At 33.9% G+C, this 20076-nt stretch overlaps 1 protein-coding gene across 5 annotated transcripts in view; it reads right to left on the bottom strand.

The window, feature by feature from the left end:
* LOC126722236 (uncharacterized) overlaps positions 1 to 20076 on the bottom strand; it is a 44143-nt gene that overhangs the window by 5604 nt on the left and 18463 nt on the right. For 4 of the 5 annotated variants that reach the window (XM_050425394.1, XM_050425396.1, XM_050425393.1 and 1 more), the window contains 4 exons: positions 16306 to 16809; positions 16038 to 16187; positions 12838 to 12942; positions 5009 to 5056 (listed from right to left, as the gene is read on the bottom strand). In XM_050425394.1, the coding sequence (XP_050281351.1) occupies positions 5009 to 5056; positions 12838 to 12942; positions 16038 to 16187; positions 16306 to 16809 (807 nt within the window). The remainder of the gene's footprint in view (positions 1 to 5008; positions 5057 to 12837; positions 12943 to 16037; positions 16188 to 16305; positions 16810 to 20076) is intronic. The other variant, XM_050425398.1, reaches the window with a different exon arrangement.

Below are 20076 nucleotides of genomic sequence, written 5' to 3'. Positions count from 1 at the left end.
TACTGAGAAGTTATCTCATGTGGGAAATTTTATTTTTAAAATATGTATAACATAAAAATATTTAGTTTATTTAGTATATATAGATTAAGCCTTCTATCAAACTATATACGAGCTTAAGCTTGGCTTGTGTTATATTGAGCCCAACTGTTCACGAGCTTGTTCACGAACAAATTTTTTTGCTCAGGCTTGACTTTTTTGAAAGCTAAGACTCAAACTTGGCTTATTTATAAACAAACAAACATGAAGGAGCTATTTATTGAGCCGAGTCCGAGTTGCTCACGATCGACATGGTTCGTTTACAGCCCTAGTTGCCGAAAGGTGTTGCACTTTGATTTTCCCACTAGAGAAGGAAGACCTAGATAAGTCTCATACTGATGTATTACTTTTGCTCCAAAAAAATCTTTCAAGCAGTCTTGAATATCCTGCGGTGTATTGCTACTGAAAAATAAGGAAGTCATTTCCTAATTTAAGTGCTAAACAGCAGCTTGTTCGTAGGTTTCTAGAACTCTCTGTAAGTTGGAGCGTTCTTCCTTTGTGGCTCGACAAAAAATAAGGCTATCATTAGCAAAGAAAAGGTGTGATATTTTAGGACCCCTTTGACATGCATCTAATCCTTTCAATAAACCATCATCCACTGTTTTCTTGAGAGGAGCTAATAAACTCTCTGCACATATAAGAAATAAATATGGGGGGAGAGGGTCTCCTTGGCGCAAATCCCGTGAAGGGATAATGTGGCCTCGAGGCTTGAACCTTAGAAGTTATCCTTGAGACAACATTACTGAGACTAATGGGGCTATATTGGGTGATCTGCGTTGGATTTTTTATTTTGGGGATGAGCACTACATGATTTTCATTGAATTTTAGGGGAATTATACCATGGTTCAGAAAATCAAGGACAGTCTAAGTAACACAGTTACCAACTAAAGACCAATCGTGTTGATAAAAAAGAAGGGGCATACCATTGGGGCTTGGAGATTTCTTAGGATGCATTCTCTTCAAAGCCTTGACCACATCAGCAGCATGAAATTCTTGGACTAACCCCCTATTCATACTCTCAATCACGATGAGTTGGACGGCCCCCACTACAACCGAAGCATAAGTTATACCATTAGAATTGAAAATATTAGATAAATAATCAACCACAATAGTTAACCTGACGATCATCTTCCTGCCAAATACCCTTAGCATAACACATTCCCTCGATAGAATTTCCTTGATGTCTGTTAGAAGCTTTTGCATGAAAAAACTAGTGTTTCGGTCACCCCCCACCGGCCACATATTTCTTCATCGTTGATTCCACATCACCAATTCCTTACCTAACCAATTATTCAAAGCACGACAGACTTCCTCAATTAGCTCTCTATTGTCATTACCTCTACTCTAAAGTTCCAAGCTCTGTAGCTGTTTTTGTAAACCTGCAATCTTACGCTGAACATGGCTAAACTACATTTTATTACATGACACAAGCCTATCCCGACAACTATTTAGCCAATTTAAGCAACTATCTAGGTAACTTAAAAATTGGCAACCACCTGGTCTATAAAAACCTTCCTGCCAAGCTTCTTGAACAACTTCATCACACCGTGGATCTCTGAGCCACATTACTTCAAATCTGAACTATTTGACACCACCTGGAAGTCGCAATTTGACATGTGGAAACCATAAAGGGAAAAGAGAGTGATCGAATGTGGACATAGCAATATGGTGTAAAGTAGCTCCCTAAAATTTAGCTTGCCATTCTTTGTTTGCTAAAGCTCAGTCTAACCTACCCTAATCCGCCTTTTTTCACGATTATATTTTGACCATATGAATGGGTGCCCAACAAAGCCCAGATACTGAAAAGCACAGTGATGTATGACCCTAAAAAATCTATCCATCTATCTGGCTTATCTAATATTGCCACCTACCTTCTTTGAACTACTAGTACTCTTATTAAAGTCTCCAACGCATAACCAAGGGATTTGATTATTATGCTTGAGGGACTCAAATAAAGTCCATGTTTCTTCCTTTTGTTGGTCACAGGATCACCATAAAATCAAGTAAACCTCCATACCCCATCACTATTATCATAGTCAATTAATGCATCAATATACCAATGTGAAAGACCCCAAACATCCACCTTCAACTCCCATTTCCAAAGTAAAGCTAGGCCTCCACTCGCCCTAACACTAGAAACTGCTAAACCCTGAGTGTAATTCATGCTTCAAAAAATTCTTCCTTTCTTGTAGTAGTTTTGTCTCCATGAGGAAGACACTACTGGAAGCTTCATCATGCAGAGCTCGTTTAAGAGCCCCAATTGTCTAAGGGTTCCCAAGTTCCCAACATTTCCAACTTAAAATACTCATTGGACTCGACAGTGCTGCACAGCAACCACCATTGTTCCGAAATTTTGAGGCTAGCTTGCCCAAAACTTTTGTTTCCCCCTCCATCTTTTGCCTTTTAACCACATCTGTTTCCTTCGACGCACCATCCATTTTCAATCTCCTCTTTTGCATTGGGCCCTAAATCTTAGCTTCCGTTGTATCCTGTTGTTGTTTAGCTGGAGCCAGCCACTTCCACTTCCCTTTCTGTTGGGCATAAGTAAAGATATCGTTATTCGTATCCATTAGCACTGTCTTAACATGCCTAGAACCAAATTCTCCTTCACTAGTCAACCCACCCTTCACTTATGGGTTCATATTCCTTTCCCAATTTCCTAGACATGCTTGAAATTGGAAAAAACCTTCATTTGTGCTAAGCAACGTCCCAGTATTTCCCCATTGGTTTTTCATAGCTTCACTAGTTTCATTTGTAGTAGAGTCCCCCCCCCCCCTTTCCTCTCACAATATCCCTAGAGGTTTCTTGGCCAATCGAAGGGAGTTAGCTACGACCTTCCCAATTTCCTCAAGGTGGGCCCGCAAAAGAGTTGGATTTTTTAGAATTTTTATGTGTGTTGGGACATATGGTAGCTCTATTTCTTCATAAAGTTTACTATCTGTGTTACACTAAGGACACTAGCTTGTGTCTTGGCTCTATTACTTCCATCCAAGAGTGGAATTGTCAAAGAAAACTTGTGTTAGTAAGTGTACAACACACTAACCAAGGCAAGCATAAGTGTTGACCTAGCTGAATCCAGACCGTACACGTGGACAGGCAGTGAAGAAAGAAAATGGGATGTTGGCAAAAAGAAAGTATCCATGGCTCATGCCAATGGCGTGATTACCCTTAGAGATAGTAAGGGACGTGCCCAACATGGACACCTAGCACCAGCGTAAAAGGGAGACAGCAACTTCCTATAGTTAGAGGTTGTAGAACATTCCTTATTGGCTAAAGCTGTGTTGGAACACTGTTGACCTCCCAGATGTCCCTTTCCTTGTCTATTACCTGCCTTTCCTGGTGTCGCAGAGCCACCCTTAATCCCACTACCCTAACATTGGCGAATTTTCTCTCCTTTCCAGCTATGGTATAGTACAGTAGCTATATTAAGGTTTGAACAAAGAAATAAGAGCTTGACACCTATTTTTATGTACCTAACGACATTCCTCATATTATATGAGAAACATGTTGAGCAATTAGGGCAAGAGACAAAAAGATAGAAAAAGCTTTTTGAGAGGCTTTTTGAGAAGAACATCAACATATGTAAAACCTTAAACTTTCAAATTATAAAAAGCTTTAAAGAGTGAAGGATATTATGTCCTTCACTCATTGTGGTTTTTCATCCCTTCTAAGGGTTTTCCACGTACGTCACACGCCTTCTTTATTTTCCTTGTTCTACCTTTACATTGTTTAGATGTAAAGTGTTAAAGTTCCCATTTTTATAGCTCATGAGATTTTGCACTTAAATGTACTGTTAGAGTTATAACTCACTTTCTTTACAAGTTTCACAATCTAACTTACACGTGCAGTGAGATTCAAATGTTTTTCGATTGTAATCCTCCTTATTCTTCACAACATGGTGTACTTGAAACCTCTCTACAGTCGCTCACATCCAAGCCCCATATTGTTGTTCTTCCTTTTGTAAAGTACCTAGACTACTCACAAATAGCTTCATTCCTTATCCTCATCGTTCATGACCCACACCAATTGCAAAAAATCAGCATGCATTCATATTTCAATGAGACCCATTGTGCTTTAGGATCTCCCATATTGACTAGCCGACCTTTATACAGTGGCTTCGTAATATTAATATTGATCTGGACTCGTATGCCACGTCCATGACAATCACCTTTCGCAGATTCCTCAACGTATTCAACCTTGCCTAAAGTGCTTCCAATGGCCATAGCATCTAATCTGAAGCCCACAAATCTGCACCCAAAAGGATGTTGTATCAAACCTAGTATCCTCCACTGTTGCAGCTTCACCAAGATAAAACAAGCCGTCATATTTATTGAAAGACATGGTCCCTACATCAATATACACTTTGGGTCATCTTCATCATCAAATAAAAGCATAACTATATTGTTCCCAAGGTGGCATATATCAAAACGGCCCCAGACCCCCACATGATCTTTAGTGTTTTCGTAATAACTTCCAAATTTATCCTCCGTTTGGGAAAGAACTTAGCAACCTAAACCCTACTATTTCCCACAACATTGGAAGAAAGATTTACCATCCGGGTTACCTTTGTACTGGTCGACAACTTCACCCATCTCCATTAAAGGTCGTCCATAGCGTGCATAGACAAAAAACTAAGAAATAAAAAAAAACAATAAAGATTCCACCAAAAACTGGGGAAAACAAGGTCTATCTAAGAGACAAACAAGTTGTTTCCACATCAGTTGGTTTTCAAAAGAAAAACCTACAAGCACAAAACAATTCTTAGTTGATGTGATTAAATGAATTGTCAAACACTTAATGTGAAAAACCTAGATACTAGTTTTTTAGGTTTATAGGTTTCCATTTGTATTAACTAATAAAATATAAATAAAGTTATTATTTTCAAAATAATATAATTGAATATCATTATATGTTTGAATTTAATTTATTGAACTTAAGGAAATATAATAAATTGAGTTGTAAAATACAATACCCAAGAGAGTTCGAACTTTTGAAACTAGCTGGCTCAATGAATATATCCCTGCAATGTAAAATCCTTGCTTAATTGTGTATTTGAAAATTATAACATACTGTAAAAGGAACAGATGAGGTAAGCATTATATTTGTAAAACCCTAAATTTTAATCCTACTTTCAAATTAGGTACTAAAATTTAAATTTCATTATTTTCCATCCAATAATCTCACATTGTTATGAAATGCTTTCATTGTAGTTTTCTACGACGGAAGGGAATCACGAAGAAGAAAAGGATTTCACAAAATTTGATTGTCAAGGTTAGCATTCACATTGGTCTCCCTAAACCAGGACAAGAGACCAATTTAGGGAATGAAACCCCAAGAAACCTTACATTGACTTCCCAACACCTCACCTAAATAAACATTCCGATAGCATTTACAAAATTTTATGCAAAACTTTTATTTTAGAATAAAAACTATTTTTACTATTTCAGCTAACCATTTTTCAAAACACCCATATTATCTAATTTCTATCATATACTCTATTACATTTCAATATTATTTAAAAAAAAAAAATGCCTTTTTAAGCCCTACTTTTAGTCTATTCCCATTTCGGTCCTTATTTTTTAATTTTAACTTACTTAGTCCCTAAAACAAAACAAATAATAAATAAAACGATCTAGTTTTGGTCCCTACCATCATCTCATCAACGGAAACTATCTACATATTTTTGGCCCCTATGCAAAACTAAATACAATACTCAACCCATATTTTCCTATGTTTTCAGAAAAGCCAAACACAAAACTCAAATCTCAAATCAATGAACAAAACCCTTGATTAGAAACCACAGATAGCCACACAACCTCAAAAACGATACCACCTCTAGCCCCAAGTTCGAAAGCCTCTATCGACTTAGTCCATGGGTTTAGAGAGAAAGCCACCACTGGTTTCGAAAACGGATTTAGATAGAGAGTTTGGTTTTCAGCCATAAGTTTAGAGAGAGAGAGAGAGAGAGAGAGAGAGAGAGAGCTTGAAAAATATGTGTTGGGTAAGATTTTTGACTGGAAGTGAATATGAGCATGAGTTCTAATGTTTTGTTTGGTTACCAAGAAAGTTTAAGAAAAATTGAGAAAGTTACTACAAAAATTTTTTTCCTACTCTCTAAAACTAAAAAATAAAAAATTCAATTTAAATTAGAATTTTTTTATTTTGACTTTTTTAATTAAATTGTAGACATCGCATTTTTAGAATACCGAATAAATTATTTTAAATAACATTTTAATGGCCACATTAGAATTTACTGTACCAATAATGCACTCCGTCTATCACATAGACGATTTCCGTTAGTGAGATAACAGTAAGGACCAAAACAAATCACTTTTTGATTTTACAGACTAAATTCAGTAAAATTAAAAAGCGGGGACCAAAATGAGAATAGAGTCAAAATGTTGGAACTAAAATGGTACTTTTTTTCCTTTTTTTAAATGTTTCTCTCTGCTAACACATAACAACCACTGTTCATTGTCTTCCTTCACCTTTGGGAAAAGCAAAAAGAAAAAAAAAAAGAACCAACTTGTAGTTAGACCCCTTTTAATAGTGTCTATTTCTGGTTTGGACTTTGTCACTTTATCTATGCAAGATCACTTTCGTTAGTCCTCAATAACCCACCTCATTAGTTTACAGTTATAAACATAAAAATAAATAAAAATATGAATAAATTTAGATCCAAAAGTCAGAAGTGTGTAAAAATCAAGAACAAACCCACGTAAGAGAAAGCAGGAGCTGGACTTTGCCACATTGGCATATTTTCCCACAATAACCACCATTTCAAAGAAGCTTTAAGAGAGAAAGACATGGCAAATTCAACCAACCGTCATCAACATTAGATAATTCCCTAAGAAAGAGGCTCAATTATGGACGTGATGGTAGTAGCTAGCATTCCAAGCCAAAAATCCCACTCGCTTTGCTCCTTGTTCTCAAGCCCAATATTGTTTCTCTTCTCCTAGTCTCCCGTGTCTACTATTTTCTTTTTCTTATCTAAATAAAAGTCTAATTTTTAAACTCTTGCTCCTTCAACCACCTCTTCACTTTCTCTTAAAACAATTTTTAATTCCATTCAGTCCAAAGAAAATTGTAAATGACGGTGGGCCAATGAAGGAAAGGAAAATGCCTAATGAAATATACTATATTAACATTAGCACAATATTTAGACCCTTTAATCAACGTTTCACGGCTTAATCACTTTAAGTACTAAACTAACAACTTAGTCAAGGTTCATATTGCAAGCAAGATTAAGATAAATTTAAGGCATGTAAAGAGCAATATGTAAACCACATGAAAGCCCGATCACCTGGGCCAAAAAACCTCTTCGCCGAGTGTCGATACCGTATTTTCTCCGGCACCAATTCATGCATCAAAACAAAGACCAAAAATTCAAAAAAAATTGGAAAATGTACAAATTTACAAATTTCAGAGCCAAAAAGCATAAAAATAAATACAACACGATTGGATGGCAAATCAAAAGGTCAAAATATTTGAAAATCCATTTTACAGCAATTAAGACCAAAACCATAATCATGTATGGTAAAAAAGTTGACTTTGTTGTTCGACCGTTGGATTGCGTGAATTTTGGACCGCCTCGTAGGGCACATTTTTCCTTTTGAAATGATAGTTTACAGGCCAAAATCGGAGTTTAAACCAATAAAATATGACCAAAATACCAAAAACCCTAATCAATCTTTACTCTTTCTTTTTTTTCTTTTTACAAGATAATAGAATTTTTAGGCCAACTTTGCACAATCAACTGTACCAATTGAGCAAGAACTAGAGCGATTTGACTGGACAATCTTGAAGAAAAAGGTCTTATCTATTTTTCAAAAAAAAGGAATAAAAGATGTCTGCCCCGGATTGAAAGATACAAATTTTTTAGTAAAAAACATCACATAATTTTTCAATACTACGTCACCTTCCTTCCAAACGTGATATCTCGATAACCGTAGCTCCAAATCAAGCGAGGTTAGGAATGTTGAAATCTAGACATTCAGAAATTTCTAGGCATATAAAGTTTAAGAAAAAAAAAGCTCAGAAATGCCATCAAGCAACTATGCAAAGATCGGACAAAAATCAGAAAAAAGCAAAATATGCCAATGAAGTGGCAAAATTGGGAGGCTAGCGAGGTGTAACTTGTTACATCTAGCTAGCCACCCATTTCCCTCATCCCCCCCATAATACCCCCAATTTTTGAGAAAAACATAGGGAGGAAAGAGAGAAAAATAGGAAAAAAAAAAGTAGAGAAATAAGGAAAAAATTCCGAGAGAAATTCCCTAGAAATTCTAAAAAAATTAATTTCCCCCTCTCTAGGAAACCCACAACAAAAAAGCATCTTCCCTTGTTTTACTTGTAACTTAGTTGGTAAGCTTGTAGGAATGGGATAGTTTCTTAATAACTACACCCATTCCATTTACTTTCATTATCTTGTAAACATCCAATTTATTTATATATGAAGTGCTTTCCTTTCTGTTGTCTCTATATGTTGTTATTGTGCAAATATCTCTCTTTATCCTTATGTCCATCTTACTATTACTTGTTTACGATATTGTTGTAAGGTTGAATTTAATCAACCATCTTATTGGCTTTATTCCGTGCCAAATTTGCATGTATTTCCGCATTTAGTAACCCAGTATCTAGGTGGGTTTTGTTGTAAGAGTAGTGAATGAGATAGAGTGTTGATTGCTCAAGAGTGTGCAACAAAACAGAGACTCGCGGCTTGATCTCGCGGGTAACTTGCGGCTGCAAGCCGCTAGATGCAGCACACGTGCCAAGCATGCTAGAAGGTGAACAGTCATGCTAACTGGAGCACTACAGGACAAAACAGGGTAACTGGCCATACGGTTTTCTCGCGACTGGATCTCATGACTCAGTCAAGTCGCAAGGTCAAGCAACGAGCCACCCCTGCTTTGAAAAACCTGACGTTTCACATTCTCCTCTCACCTTAGTATAAATACCTCTTATACCCACAAATGAAAGAGAGCTTCCAGAAAGAATTTTGAGAGAGAAACCCTAGAGTAAAACAAGATTGATTCACCTACAATCTATACATTAGAATCTCTTCAAATTCCTCAACTCTCTTCCTCTCCATTGTCAAACCCTTGAGAGGCATTTTACCAAAACCTTGTTCGCACCATATTCATTACAGTGAGAGGACAGTTTGGTGTTCTGAGACACAGTTAGAAAGGAACCAATCTAAATTAGTTGATACTATGGTCTAGTAGCGGAATTCGGGAAACTAGAAAAGAAAAAGGTTCGACGCAAACTCATTGGAGTAAGAAGCTTGGAGGTCTTAGGTGTACTGAATAGATTAGGCTTGAAGGGTCTATTGTTGTCCATGTATCCCAATTACATTTTCTAGTGGATTGTTTACTGCTTGGAGGGCGGCAGAGAAGTTTTACGTCGAGAGTTTTGGTTTCCTCTTCGATAACACATCGCGTGTTGTCTTTGTGTTTGCATCTTCCTTCCCTTTTATCTTTGCATTTTATTATTTGCTATGGGTTGTGATTTAAGTTTGGCTTAGATAGTTTTTTTTTTTTCAATTCTATATTATAGCTTTTGTTCATTTTCTGCACACTAGTTGTTTGACATAAATCTTGAATTGGTTAATTTACAAATTGAGAGTCTAAATGTTCAAGGGTGTTTTTACACTATTTGAACTTTCAATTGTGCTTGCTTCCAAGATGGGTACTAGACCATCTTCTAAGGTTTGTATGGGAAGTACCCATAGGGGGAACAAATTCCATCCCACCTAGGCATTTAGGGTCCTATTTTCATGGCTTTACATTTACGTCATCGATTTTATTTTCCAAGCAATCCCCTCCCCTTTTAATTTCTGTCATCCCTTCAATTTTCTTGCACAATCCGCATCCCCCTTTACTTTTTTGCACTTATATATGTTTGTATAAACACCTAAATAATTTTTTTCTTTTTTTCTTTTTAAAGAAGAGATTTTCTACTCCCTCTCTTTTAAAAGGTTTTTAAACTACTATTTCAGCACAATATGGGCATGCCTCATAATAATGGTTGATGGCTTAGAACTCCAATTTGTTTATGATGAAGGACCCATGGGGTTTGCAAGGGATTAAAATCTATTTGAGAGAGAAAAAGAGACCATAAAAAAAATTAAAAAAAAAAAAACTTTTCAAAGAACCTTTACAATATTTCACCTTTTTACTTTTATGCCATTTAAATTTCTGCACTTTACTTTCTTTGCAATTTATTTTCTACACTGTATTATTCTTGTCCATTTATTTTTCTCATCAATAATGTTGTCATAAAATAAATATGCTTGGGTAAAACAACTTTACACAACTATTCTAAGGATGTGCTTCTCAAAATCCTTTTCACCCTTTTCAAAAAGAATGGAGTTTTCTATTTTTTTAAAACAAAAAAAAAGTTTTTCCAAAAGATGCATTGCTAAAAAAAATTTCTTCCATTCGAAAAATTTCCCAAAAAAAACACTCCCTTCATTCTTTTCTTAAAAATTTACAGAATGTGTTCTAAAAAAATTGTTTCCCTAAGAAAATAATCTGTTTAAAGGGAATAATCTATTTTCGAATAGTTGTCTCAACAAAAATTGTTTTTCTTTTCCCTCCTAAAGGGAATCCAAATTTTTTGCAAAGAAAAAGGGAATTTTTTTTTTGCCACACTGGTGAATGTTTTTACCAAGATAGATTTCCCCTCAAAAAATGTTTTCCACTCCCATTAATTTAAAAAAATATATAATAAATCAAAAAAAGGGTTTCCAAAATATACATTTTTGCCACGTTGGAAAATGTTTTCAAAAAAAGAATTTTCAAAAACTTGCTTTCGCCCTTTTTTTTAAATATGAAAATAAGAGGATTTTTCTTTAAAAAATAATAATAAATAGTCTCTACCACATTGGAATTCCTTCAATAAAAAAAAGGTTTTTTCTCAAAGCTCCTCAATAAAAACTTTACCCAAAAAAATGTGCTTTTTCAAAACAATAAAAAGTTAACGTGGTATACTTTAAATCATGCATTCAAATCTCAAGCTTTTCTTAGAATTGTTGTAGTTAAAGATTTGTGTTCATGGCTTGTTCCCTTGAGTCCTTGAACACGCTTTAAGCTTGCATTGAATCCTTGGAGTTAATATTCACATGCTAATTATAAGTATATAATTACTCACATGTTTATATGCATGTATATATGTATATATCGTTTGTAAAACTCTTTTTTCAAAAATCCAAATGTCAAGCGATCTATTTCTATACAAAAAGATGACGTTTGAAATAAGTCAAAATGAGGTACTATTTTCGAATGGGCATTGTGGGGTGCTTAACACCTTCCTCACATGTAATCAAACTTCCAAATCCATGATCTTTAATTCGAGACTTCTTGGTTTACCTAAATTAATGAGCCCTCAAAAATGGGTTTAGTTAATTAGGTAACCTAAAACTAATTAGACACGTAAGTGACCAATCACACCTAATACATAAAAAATGGTTGGTGGGGACTCCTAAAATAAAAATAAGAAAAAGGGACTCACATACACACACACCCACTCTAGAGACACAAGCATACAAGAGTCACATTGTCAAGGACCCAACGTGCAACCAACCAAAAGAAATTTTGGGGCTTCCACACCGACCACCTGTCAGAAAACTCCACTGGTATGAATAGTGAAGTGCATGGATGACTACAAAACCTCTAAGTCTATATCTCCCTGTGTACTTGAGCCATCCGAATTCCTGCTAGCAACCAACTTCGCCAAGTCTTTTCTTCATCTAGCTTATTGGAGTCACTACCATTGAGCCGCCAACGGAAAACAACAAAGGACTTGGATCTTATTTGGCTTCACTAAGTTTCCAACCCTTCAACAAACTCACAACACTCAAGGTTAAGTGATTGAGGTGAAGGTTACAAATTTCTCTCAAGGACATGTCATTGTGAGAGAAAAGGAGAAGAGAGGACAAAGAGATTTGCCTCTCTAGACTACGGCACTCTCTCTCACAAAAAAGGGTTGGGATGAACAAATGCTCTCAACGCAGCAAACCCACAAGCTATCCACCACTTATCACCACCACCGAAAGTAAAAAAAAAAAAAAAAAAAAAAAACCACAACCCACTAGCCAAAAAACCCACTCAACCACCAGCCACAATCGAAAAAAAAACCACAACCCATTAGACACTAAACCCATACAACCTCCAACACATCCCCAACAACTACTGCCACTGTCACCACCACCCAGAAACACAACGCCCAACCACTAAAATCACAACCAAATCAGAAACCCACACCCGTATCACCACCATCATTCAGGAAAAGAAATACAAAAACGAAAACCAATCAGACCCAAAAAGCCCAATCGAAGCACATATCAAACCACCATAAATCCGATCAAACCACCGAAGCATATATTGGCCCACCAAAAATAAAATTGGACCCCAACCCAATTGCCAGAAGCAAACCCGAGAGATGAGAAAGGGACAAAATAGAATGGGAAAGTTGATTTTAGTCGAGAGGGAGAAGAGGAGAGGCTAGGCATGAAGGCGTAGGTGATATTAAATTAGAAATAGAGAAGCAAAAATAGAGAAGAGAGGAGAGAGCAGTAGCACAAGTGAACCAAATAAACAACATTATTTTTTTTTTAACTTCTAGCTACAATCAGCTGCCAAAGATGGCAGTATACTGTAGCTGAGAATTAAAAATTTTTAAGTATAATATCCTCGATGTTGTGGGTATTTTTAGTGTATTGGATGCTAAAATAGCTAACTGCTACTGTGAATGCCTTTACAACCCAAATCTTGAGACAATGAACTTTGTACAGTGACATACCTGATCCAATAATTTCTTTAACATTGCTTCGGCTTCTGTTTCCCTCAAGTTTTTGAATATTCAAACGAATTTCATTGATGGGACCATCCGATTGAATACGAATAACTGGAAAAAATATATACACATGCACAATTATATAATTCAAGCTTCACTATCTATTGCAATTTGGCTTTATCTAGGAGTAACTTTTATTACATACAAACTATTTTACACAATTTTATACACCCCCAAAATTAACTAGAATCATGACTTGAGATTGTATACAACAAATTTAACCCTTATCTTAGATTACTAGCAATGTTCAAAAGGCAACACATAGAATCAAGAAAACTACAGATTGTATTAATGGCAAATGATTTCTTCAAACAATTGAATGACGCACTTTAAATATTGGAAATTTAGCAACAAAAGTAATACCATAAAAAATAATAAAATCTTTAAGTAAGGGACTTACATAATAATTGTGGTACTGGTAGTAACATCTCATTTACATTTGTAGGTTGTTACCCATTTCATGTTTAATTTTTATTTGTTTTTGTATAATTCAATAGTTTGGAGGGAAGTTTAAATCCTAATTGTCTTTTTTGGAAATATAAGAAGGAACAGGTCAAAACTATAAGACATAAGTTACCCATTTTAACATGTACTATTGGAATTGTTTTTGGTACAGAACTAATTCAATAAATTTATACATAAGACAGACATCTCTTAAAATCGGTTAAAACTAATACAGTTCAATGTCATTGCCCATTTACGTATATGGGCAAACACAGACAAACTATTTTTTGTCTCAAATTTTTTGCAAATAATCTAAATTTATTCTTCTTTTTTTCTTTTCTTTTTGAAATAAAGAAGTTTTTAGTGTCTATTTTATAATAACAACTTATCTAGCTTTTTGTTAAAAGATTTTTGCTGAAAGTTTTGTAGCTAAAAGCTAAAGCCTAAAAAACAAAAGTTGTTGTTGAAAGATTTTTTATAAAAGTACTGTAACTAAAAGCTAAAAACTTTATTAAAAAAAAAAAAAAGGGTAATTGATTTTTTGTTGAACGTGTTATAGCAAAAGAATAATGTGGAACACAAGACCCATAACAAGGAAAAGAAGACTTGGTATTTTTAGCAAAAATTATAAAATAGACCCATAGAAATGCTTGGGTTTTTTTTGGGACTCACATGGGCCCGCAAACAAAAAATAAGTTTCAACAAATCAAACCGACATACTAATATAACTTTCTAAGTGATTATTATTATTAAAATATACTTTAACTTTGTGGACACACTATAAGCACATTAAAATTATAGAAACTTTATAATCAAAACCTTTAAGAGGTTTAGAAATGCTTTTCTTATTAAAATTCTATTATAAAAAAAAAATTCCATATATATATATATATATATCTAAGAAATCATTATTTATTTTAATTTATTTTGATTATTTTTAATAATTTTTTGTATTCATAATAAAAATTGGGCATTGTGCTTGTGCCATGCGACTTGACTTAAGTATTATCCTTTGTAGGACGTGATTTCTCAATATACCGCACAACAAAATTAAAATTATTAAGATAGATTTTTATAAATTAAATTACACTTAAATTTGAAGATATTAAAAATAGAAAAAAAAAAAAAAAAAAAAAAAAAAAAAAAAAAAAAAAAACCTACTCCAGTTAAAATTTAATTATCAAAATCTATCAAGAATTTTAAAGAAGCTTCACCATTTATTATAAATTAAAACCTACAATAATGCTAGGTTTTGATAAAAGCTAATCTTACACAATATATTATTTAAGTAATTTGAAAAAATTATATTTTAAACCATATAATTCTATTATCAATTTAATTTTTTAATTTCAAATATTATAATTAAATATTCACTATAGCTTTCATATGAGTTAACCAATACTTTGCATAAGCATACGTATACTATAATAATGAAAATGATGTCATTTCACTTGTATACCTTTAACTGCAATGATTTTCTAAAAATTCTAATGAATTTAAAATATAACTGATCATATGCCAAGAGTCTTTTAGTTCAAGTGGTCATTCCAAAAATATTAAATTAGGATTATCTATTTCAAAAATACATCCACGCAATTACTAACTATAGAAATATTCTCTTATAGAAATGATTTCTTACAAAAATCCTCTTAATTTTTCTAATTCTTGCATGTTTTTTCCATAACCATGTCAAAATTCATATTTTGATATACTTATTTTTCATTTCCAATGCTATCAAAGAGATCAAGTTATCAACATAAAATCTTACTCTTTTTAATTTCAAATCATGTTTAAGACTGTTAATCTTAACTTAATATTTTAGAAGTTTTATTTTGTATTTAGGATTATGAATCACATGGATATTCTAGAATTTATTCATATTTTAATCGAGAAAAATTATTTTCATTACATCAAAATGGTAGTGTAGTACCACTACATGTAGCATTAATAATGTCAGGTGTTAGAACCTCTAAATATGTTTTGTTTGACTGTCAGGATTTTGTAATTCAATAGACATACATTTATATTTTTTCTTTTTCTTTTTTAATAAAAATTAGATAGTTACAACGAGAGAAAGGAGATTTGAATATCTAGGTGTGAAGGTGCAAATTAGTTAAGCTACAAAGTACTTGGCAACCCCTCTTTATGTTTCTAATAGAGGCATCTAAAGTTCAAATCTCACATTTCTTATTGTAACTAACACAATATTAAAAAAAAAAAAAAAAAAAAAAAAAAGAGAGAGAGAGAGAGAGAGAGAGAGAAAGAGGGAGACAAAATGTGAAAATCAAGATATGAAACAATGAAAATATTTGATATTCCGAATTTCAACCCATTATTGGATGATACAAGCCCCCCCCCCCCCCCCCCCCCCCCTCTCTCCCTCTCGCTCTCTCTAATAAACAAAAACTGTCATTGCATGATGTTCCCTAAAAAATCCTTAATAAAATTAAATCCATTTGCCTAATGAGCCTCTTGTAATGCTTAGAGCCTCGCACCACCTCCTATCTTCTCTTTTGGGCTATATTGGATCTACAAACAAACGATATAGGCTTGGGCCTTAAGGGCCCACTTTTTCATAGATTTTTTTTAAGGGGTACTATCACATGATTCACATTTATATAATTAAATTCATCCATTAGTTGCATAATACTAAAACAAGTCATCGAAAAACAAGAGTGAAGAGTAAAAGGAATGGTACTCACCGGAATAGATCCATCGTTTCCAAAATACGAGCCGATTTCCACTTAGGAAATAATCAGGCATAGAAGCAAGTGCATAAAAAGGGAAGACACCAGCTGTGTCTTGAGCAACAACCAATTGTGGACAACGCTTGACTAAATCCAAAGCAATATCTATATTGTGTTGCACCATATGGACACAGAAATTAATCAATCAACAGAATTATGTTGCAAAAATTTCCAGTAGGAAATAATACTCAATGTATAGATAAAACGAAGAGTTAACTCTTACCCAGAGCATTGACATATATTGCGCAACAAACAACTAAAGACCCCGTGGCGCCATTTTCCGGCTTTAGAATTTCTAGCGGAGTTAGGAAATAGAGATAACGAGCTAATTTTAAATGCCCGTTTGAAAGAGCCAGATTAACTGGAATACTTCCTACGTTAGTTGCAATACTGATCAAGTTCTCATTCAATTCAAGCATGCATTCTGCCATACGGTATTTTCCTTTATAAGCTGCCAAAGCTAGAGCTGTGAAACCTTCATCATCTTTTATTTCCAAATCTTCTTTAGACATTTGCTTTACCAGCTCCTCCACTACATACACATGTACAGCTTCAACAGCAACATGAAGTGCGGTCTGGTCCCTAACTGTGATTTTTGCACTTATTGCATGCGGATGGCGATTAAGGAACTCCTTGGCAGCATTCCAATTACCAATTTGCAGAGCTTTGTATAAATCCATATAAATCTCAACGCCATCATCAATGTCTCCCTCTTTGTTACTTTCTCCTGCCAAACTTTATATGATTATTTATTTATTTTTTCAAAGAATTTTTTTTTCAGACAATGAAATGAAACGAAACCATTCTGATATCTACATGTCAACTATCAGTTGTTACTTTTTGTTGATTCCGAATTTCAATATTAATTAAATACCTAAAGACAATGGATTTAGTACAGAGGAGCCATACCATGTCAAAGCAAGTGCATTATGAGCCTAAAACGTCCCTATAAAGTATGGTGAAACGTGAGGGAAAAAATCTATAGGAGATTAAATATGATTATTATTAACATAATAATTATGAAGATGAGTTAGTGTTTAAGAATCAAATCTGCATAGATGTGAAAGGTTGAATAAATGTAATGCTACTAATGAATTAAGTAGTATAGAAAGAGAGCTAGGGGCTATGTCAAAGCCAAATTAATTTTACAGGTTCTAAGTTACATATAAAGTGAAATTAATTTTATGGGGTCTAAGTTATATATATGTGTGTGTAGGCATAAAAAATAAAAATAAAAAAGTAGAGTTATCTTTGTTGTTAGTATACAAAGGAGTAGAGAAATAATAGAATGATACATGTCATTTTAGTAAAATGTTTTTTTTTCGATTTTGATGAACCAGTAACTGAAAATGTTACTTTCAAAGTCTCAATAATTCAAATGAAGTTCCTTTGAAACAAAAAGTAAAGGTTCATATCGGCTTAGAAAATACAGATCGCCAATTTATTTCTGATGCCGATTATAAATTTATATGCTCAGTTTGAAAACTAATATTTAAGACTAGGCCAAATGTCAAGAATGAACTGATTGGACAATTGCTGTAGAGCAATTGTTACAGCAAGCTCAGTGCTGCAGCAAGAAGTACAACAGCAGTATCAGCTCAATAACAGCATGTAGTTCATGTGCAATTAGTGAACTATGGTTAATTGTAATCCGCACATGCGTATTTGAATTAGGACGTGTGCTAGTATGAGCTATAATAGTAATTTGATAGCTGATAGGAGATAGGTAGAGTTAGTTACGACTGTTAGTACTATAGAAGAAGTTGTTTCTAACCAAGCCTAGCTTGAATACAAGAGGCTAGTTCTTATAACCATGGAAGTTAAGCAATAAAGAACTAAGTGAATTCTCCTCTAAGTCTCTAAATTCTCTCATTCTCCCTCCTAATCTCTAGGGGCTCGATTGCCTCTAAAGAACCACTACAGTTTCCATTATCTAAACAGCAAACCACCTTTTAAGGAACGTCTTAACAACCAACTTTAAAAAAAAGACTGATACTCTCTCGAAGGATTGTAGTTTGTTAGGGCCTACGGAAAAAATGTGATAATCAAGGTGCCGATGACATTTAGATTTTGCTGGACTTACAATTTATGGTGAAAAAAATAAGATGATGAGAGAATTGTCTTCCATTAAAAATCTGACCAAATTTATGAAGATGTATCATTGTTAAGCAATCAAGAAATAGCTTTTAGAGAGAAACTAAGCCACTGTAGCTTATTCATAGCAACGTGTGTGGACCGACACTATCATTGCTTTGTACAAAAAACTACTCCCTTCTCTTCCTTGATGATTTTATTTAAAAAGATGACTTTTTTCTAAAATAGAATTATGTGGATTTTAAAATTATTTAAAAAGTTTAAACTATTGTAGATAGGTTTAGTAGTTATGAAATTAATACCTTGTGATTCGATAGAAGTGCAAATTCAGATAAAATGAATTTCATGAATTTTATGAAACAAATAGTATTGGTCATCACTAAAAGTCCTTAGAACGGTAAATCAAATCAGAATGGCATTGCTGAAAGAATGATTTGGTTAATTCTTAAAATGATCGAGAGCTATGATCCAAGATTAGAGTGGACAAAAGATACAGTTTCGACTTAAATGTGTTTAGGAGCATAACATGGTGCTATCGTCATTATTTGTATGTGTTGAAATATCAATTCCAAAATGCACTTTATATGTATTTTGAGTCTAAGTTTTCAGTGTCCAAAAGTGTATTGGATATCCATGTTGAAGAATGAAGAAAACTGTTCAAGAAATTGCTTGAGAGTGCTGAATTTTGTATCTCTACTGCACTTCAAAGAGACAGGCATATTGAGAAGTTGTTATGACTTTGTGTGCCTAAGGTTTTCTACTGAGTTACGACCATTTGTATTGGAGCATGTTACCGCGAAGAACTTCGCACAAATCAACTGCATCAATCAAGGATTGTTGTAAGATTTAACCACACATTGGTAGATTTGTGTACACTGAAGAAGTTTGCTAAAAGGAGTAGTCCAACGAGGTTAGATATGGACTTGGATAGGTCAATAGATTCTACTATAGGTAGGTAGGTACTTCAGGAACATGTAATATTTCTTTTACTCGTAAACTCAATATTTGTTAGCGAATTATTCAAGGAGTACTGACCTAAATATTATTCATTGGGGTTATTCCTGCGAAAGTTTTCCTATTGTAACCATATTGCCTATGTCAAATTTATTTTCTACTACACTTAACTCTAGACTAGCAATGTTGTTGTACCTTCAATTGGGCATTGCATGTAACTGGACCAATTAATCAACATGAAATAGGAACACCCAAGATGATGGGAAATATCTTATTTTTTTCTTTACCTAGAGAAAAGCATGTTAATTAAGTTTGGAAGAACTTTCCTATCTACAGCCATCACCAACATCTCTAATTCATAAAAATATTTTCATTATTATCACTAGAGAGAAGTTCCAATGAAATACTATGGTAAATGGTAAGTATACAAGATCTCAATGATTCAACTAGAGAATATCAATAATCAAACGTGTTTTTTTCCTATTTGAGGACCTATAGAATATAAAGAAATGTTATGAACAAAGAATAGCATACCTAGCATTAGGTATTAATTAGGATGAGATATTTGCCTTACTTTCTTGTTTGGAAATTATACCACTAATAATTACTAGAATAGCATAAAATAAATATATAGATATCAAAATTATGATAAATATGCTTTTTGAATGCTTATCTGGAGGAAGATGTGTTTTTCCACTTTGTTGCCATGGGCTATACTCTCAAAAGGAATTAAGAGTTCACATATATTTTCAATGAAAACCAAGACAAACATTCTTAAGGAACACAAACAAAAGAGATATTACGAAAGATTTAACAAATAATAGAAATATCCTCTAAAATTCAAGAAGATATAGAGGACAACTTAGGCTAAGAATTTTCATATAGGGTAGTAAGGTTGAAGAACAAACACAATAGTGGAAGTTAAAGCTTTTTGTCACGCCTTCAG

This window comes from Quercus robur, chromosome 4 (assembly GCF_932294415.1).
Source record: "Quercus robur chromosome 4, dhQueRobu3.1, whole genome shotgun sequence".
NCBI classification, from domain to species: Eukaryota; Viridiplantae; Streptophyta; class Magnoliopsida; order Fagales; family Fagaceae; genus Quercus; species Quercus robur.
This window is presented reverse-complemented; position numbering and strand designations above follow the sequence as displayed.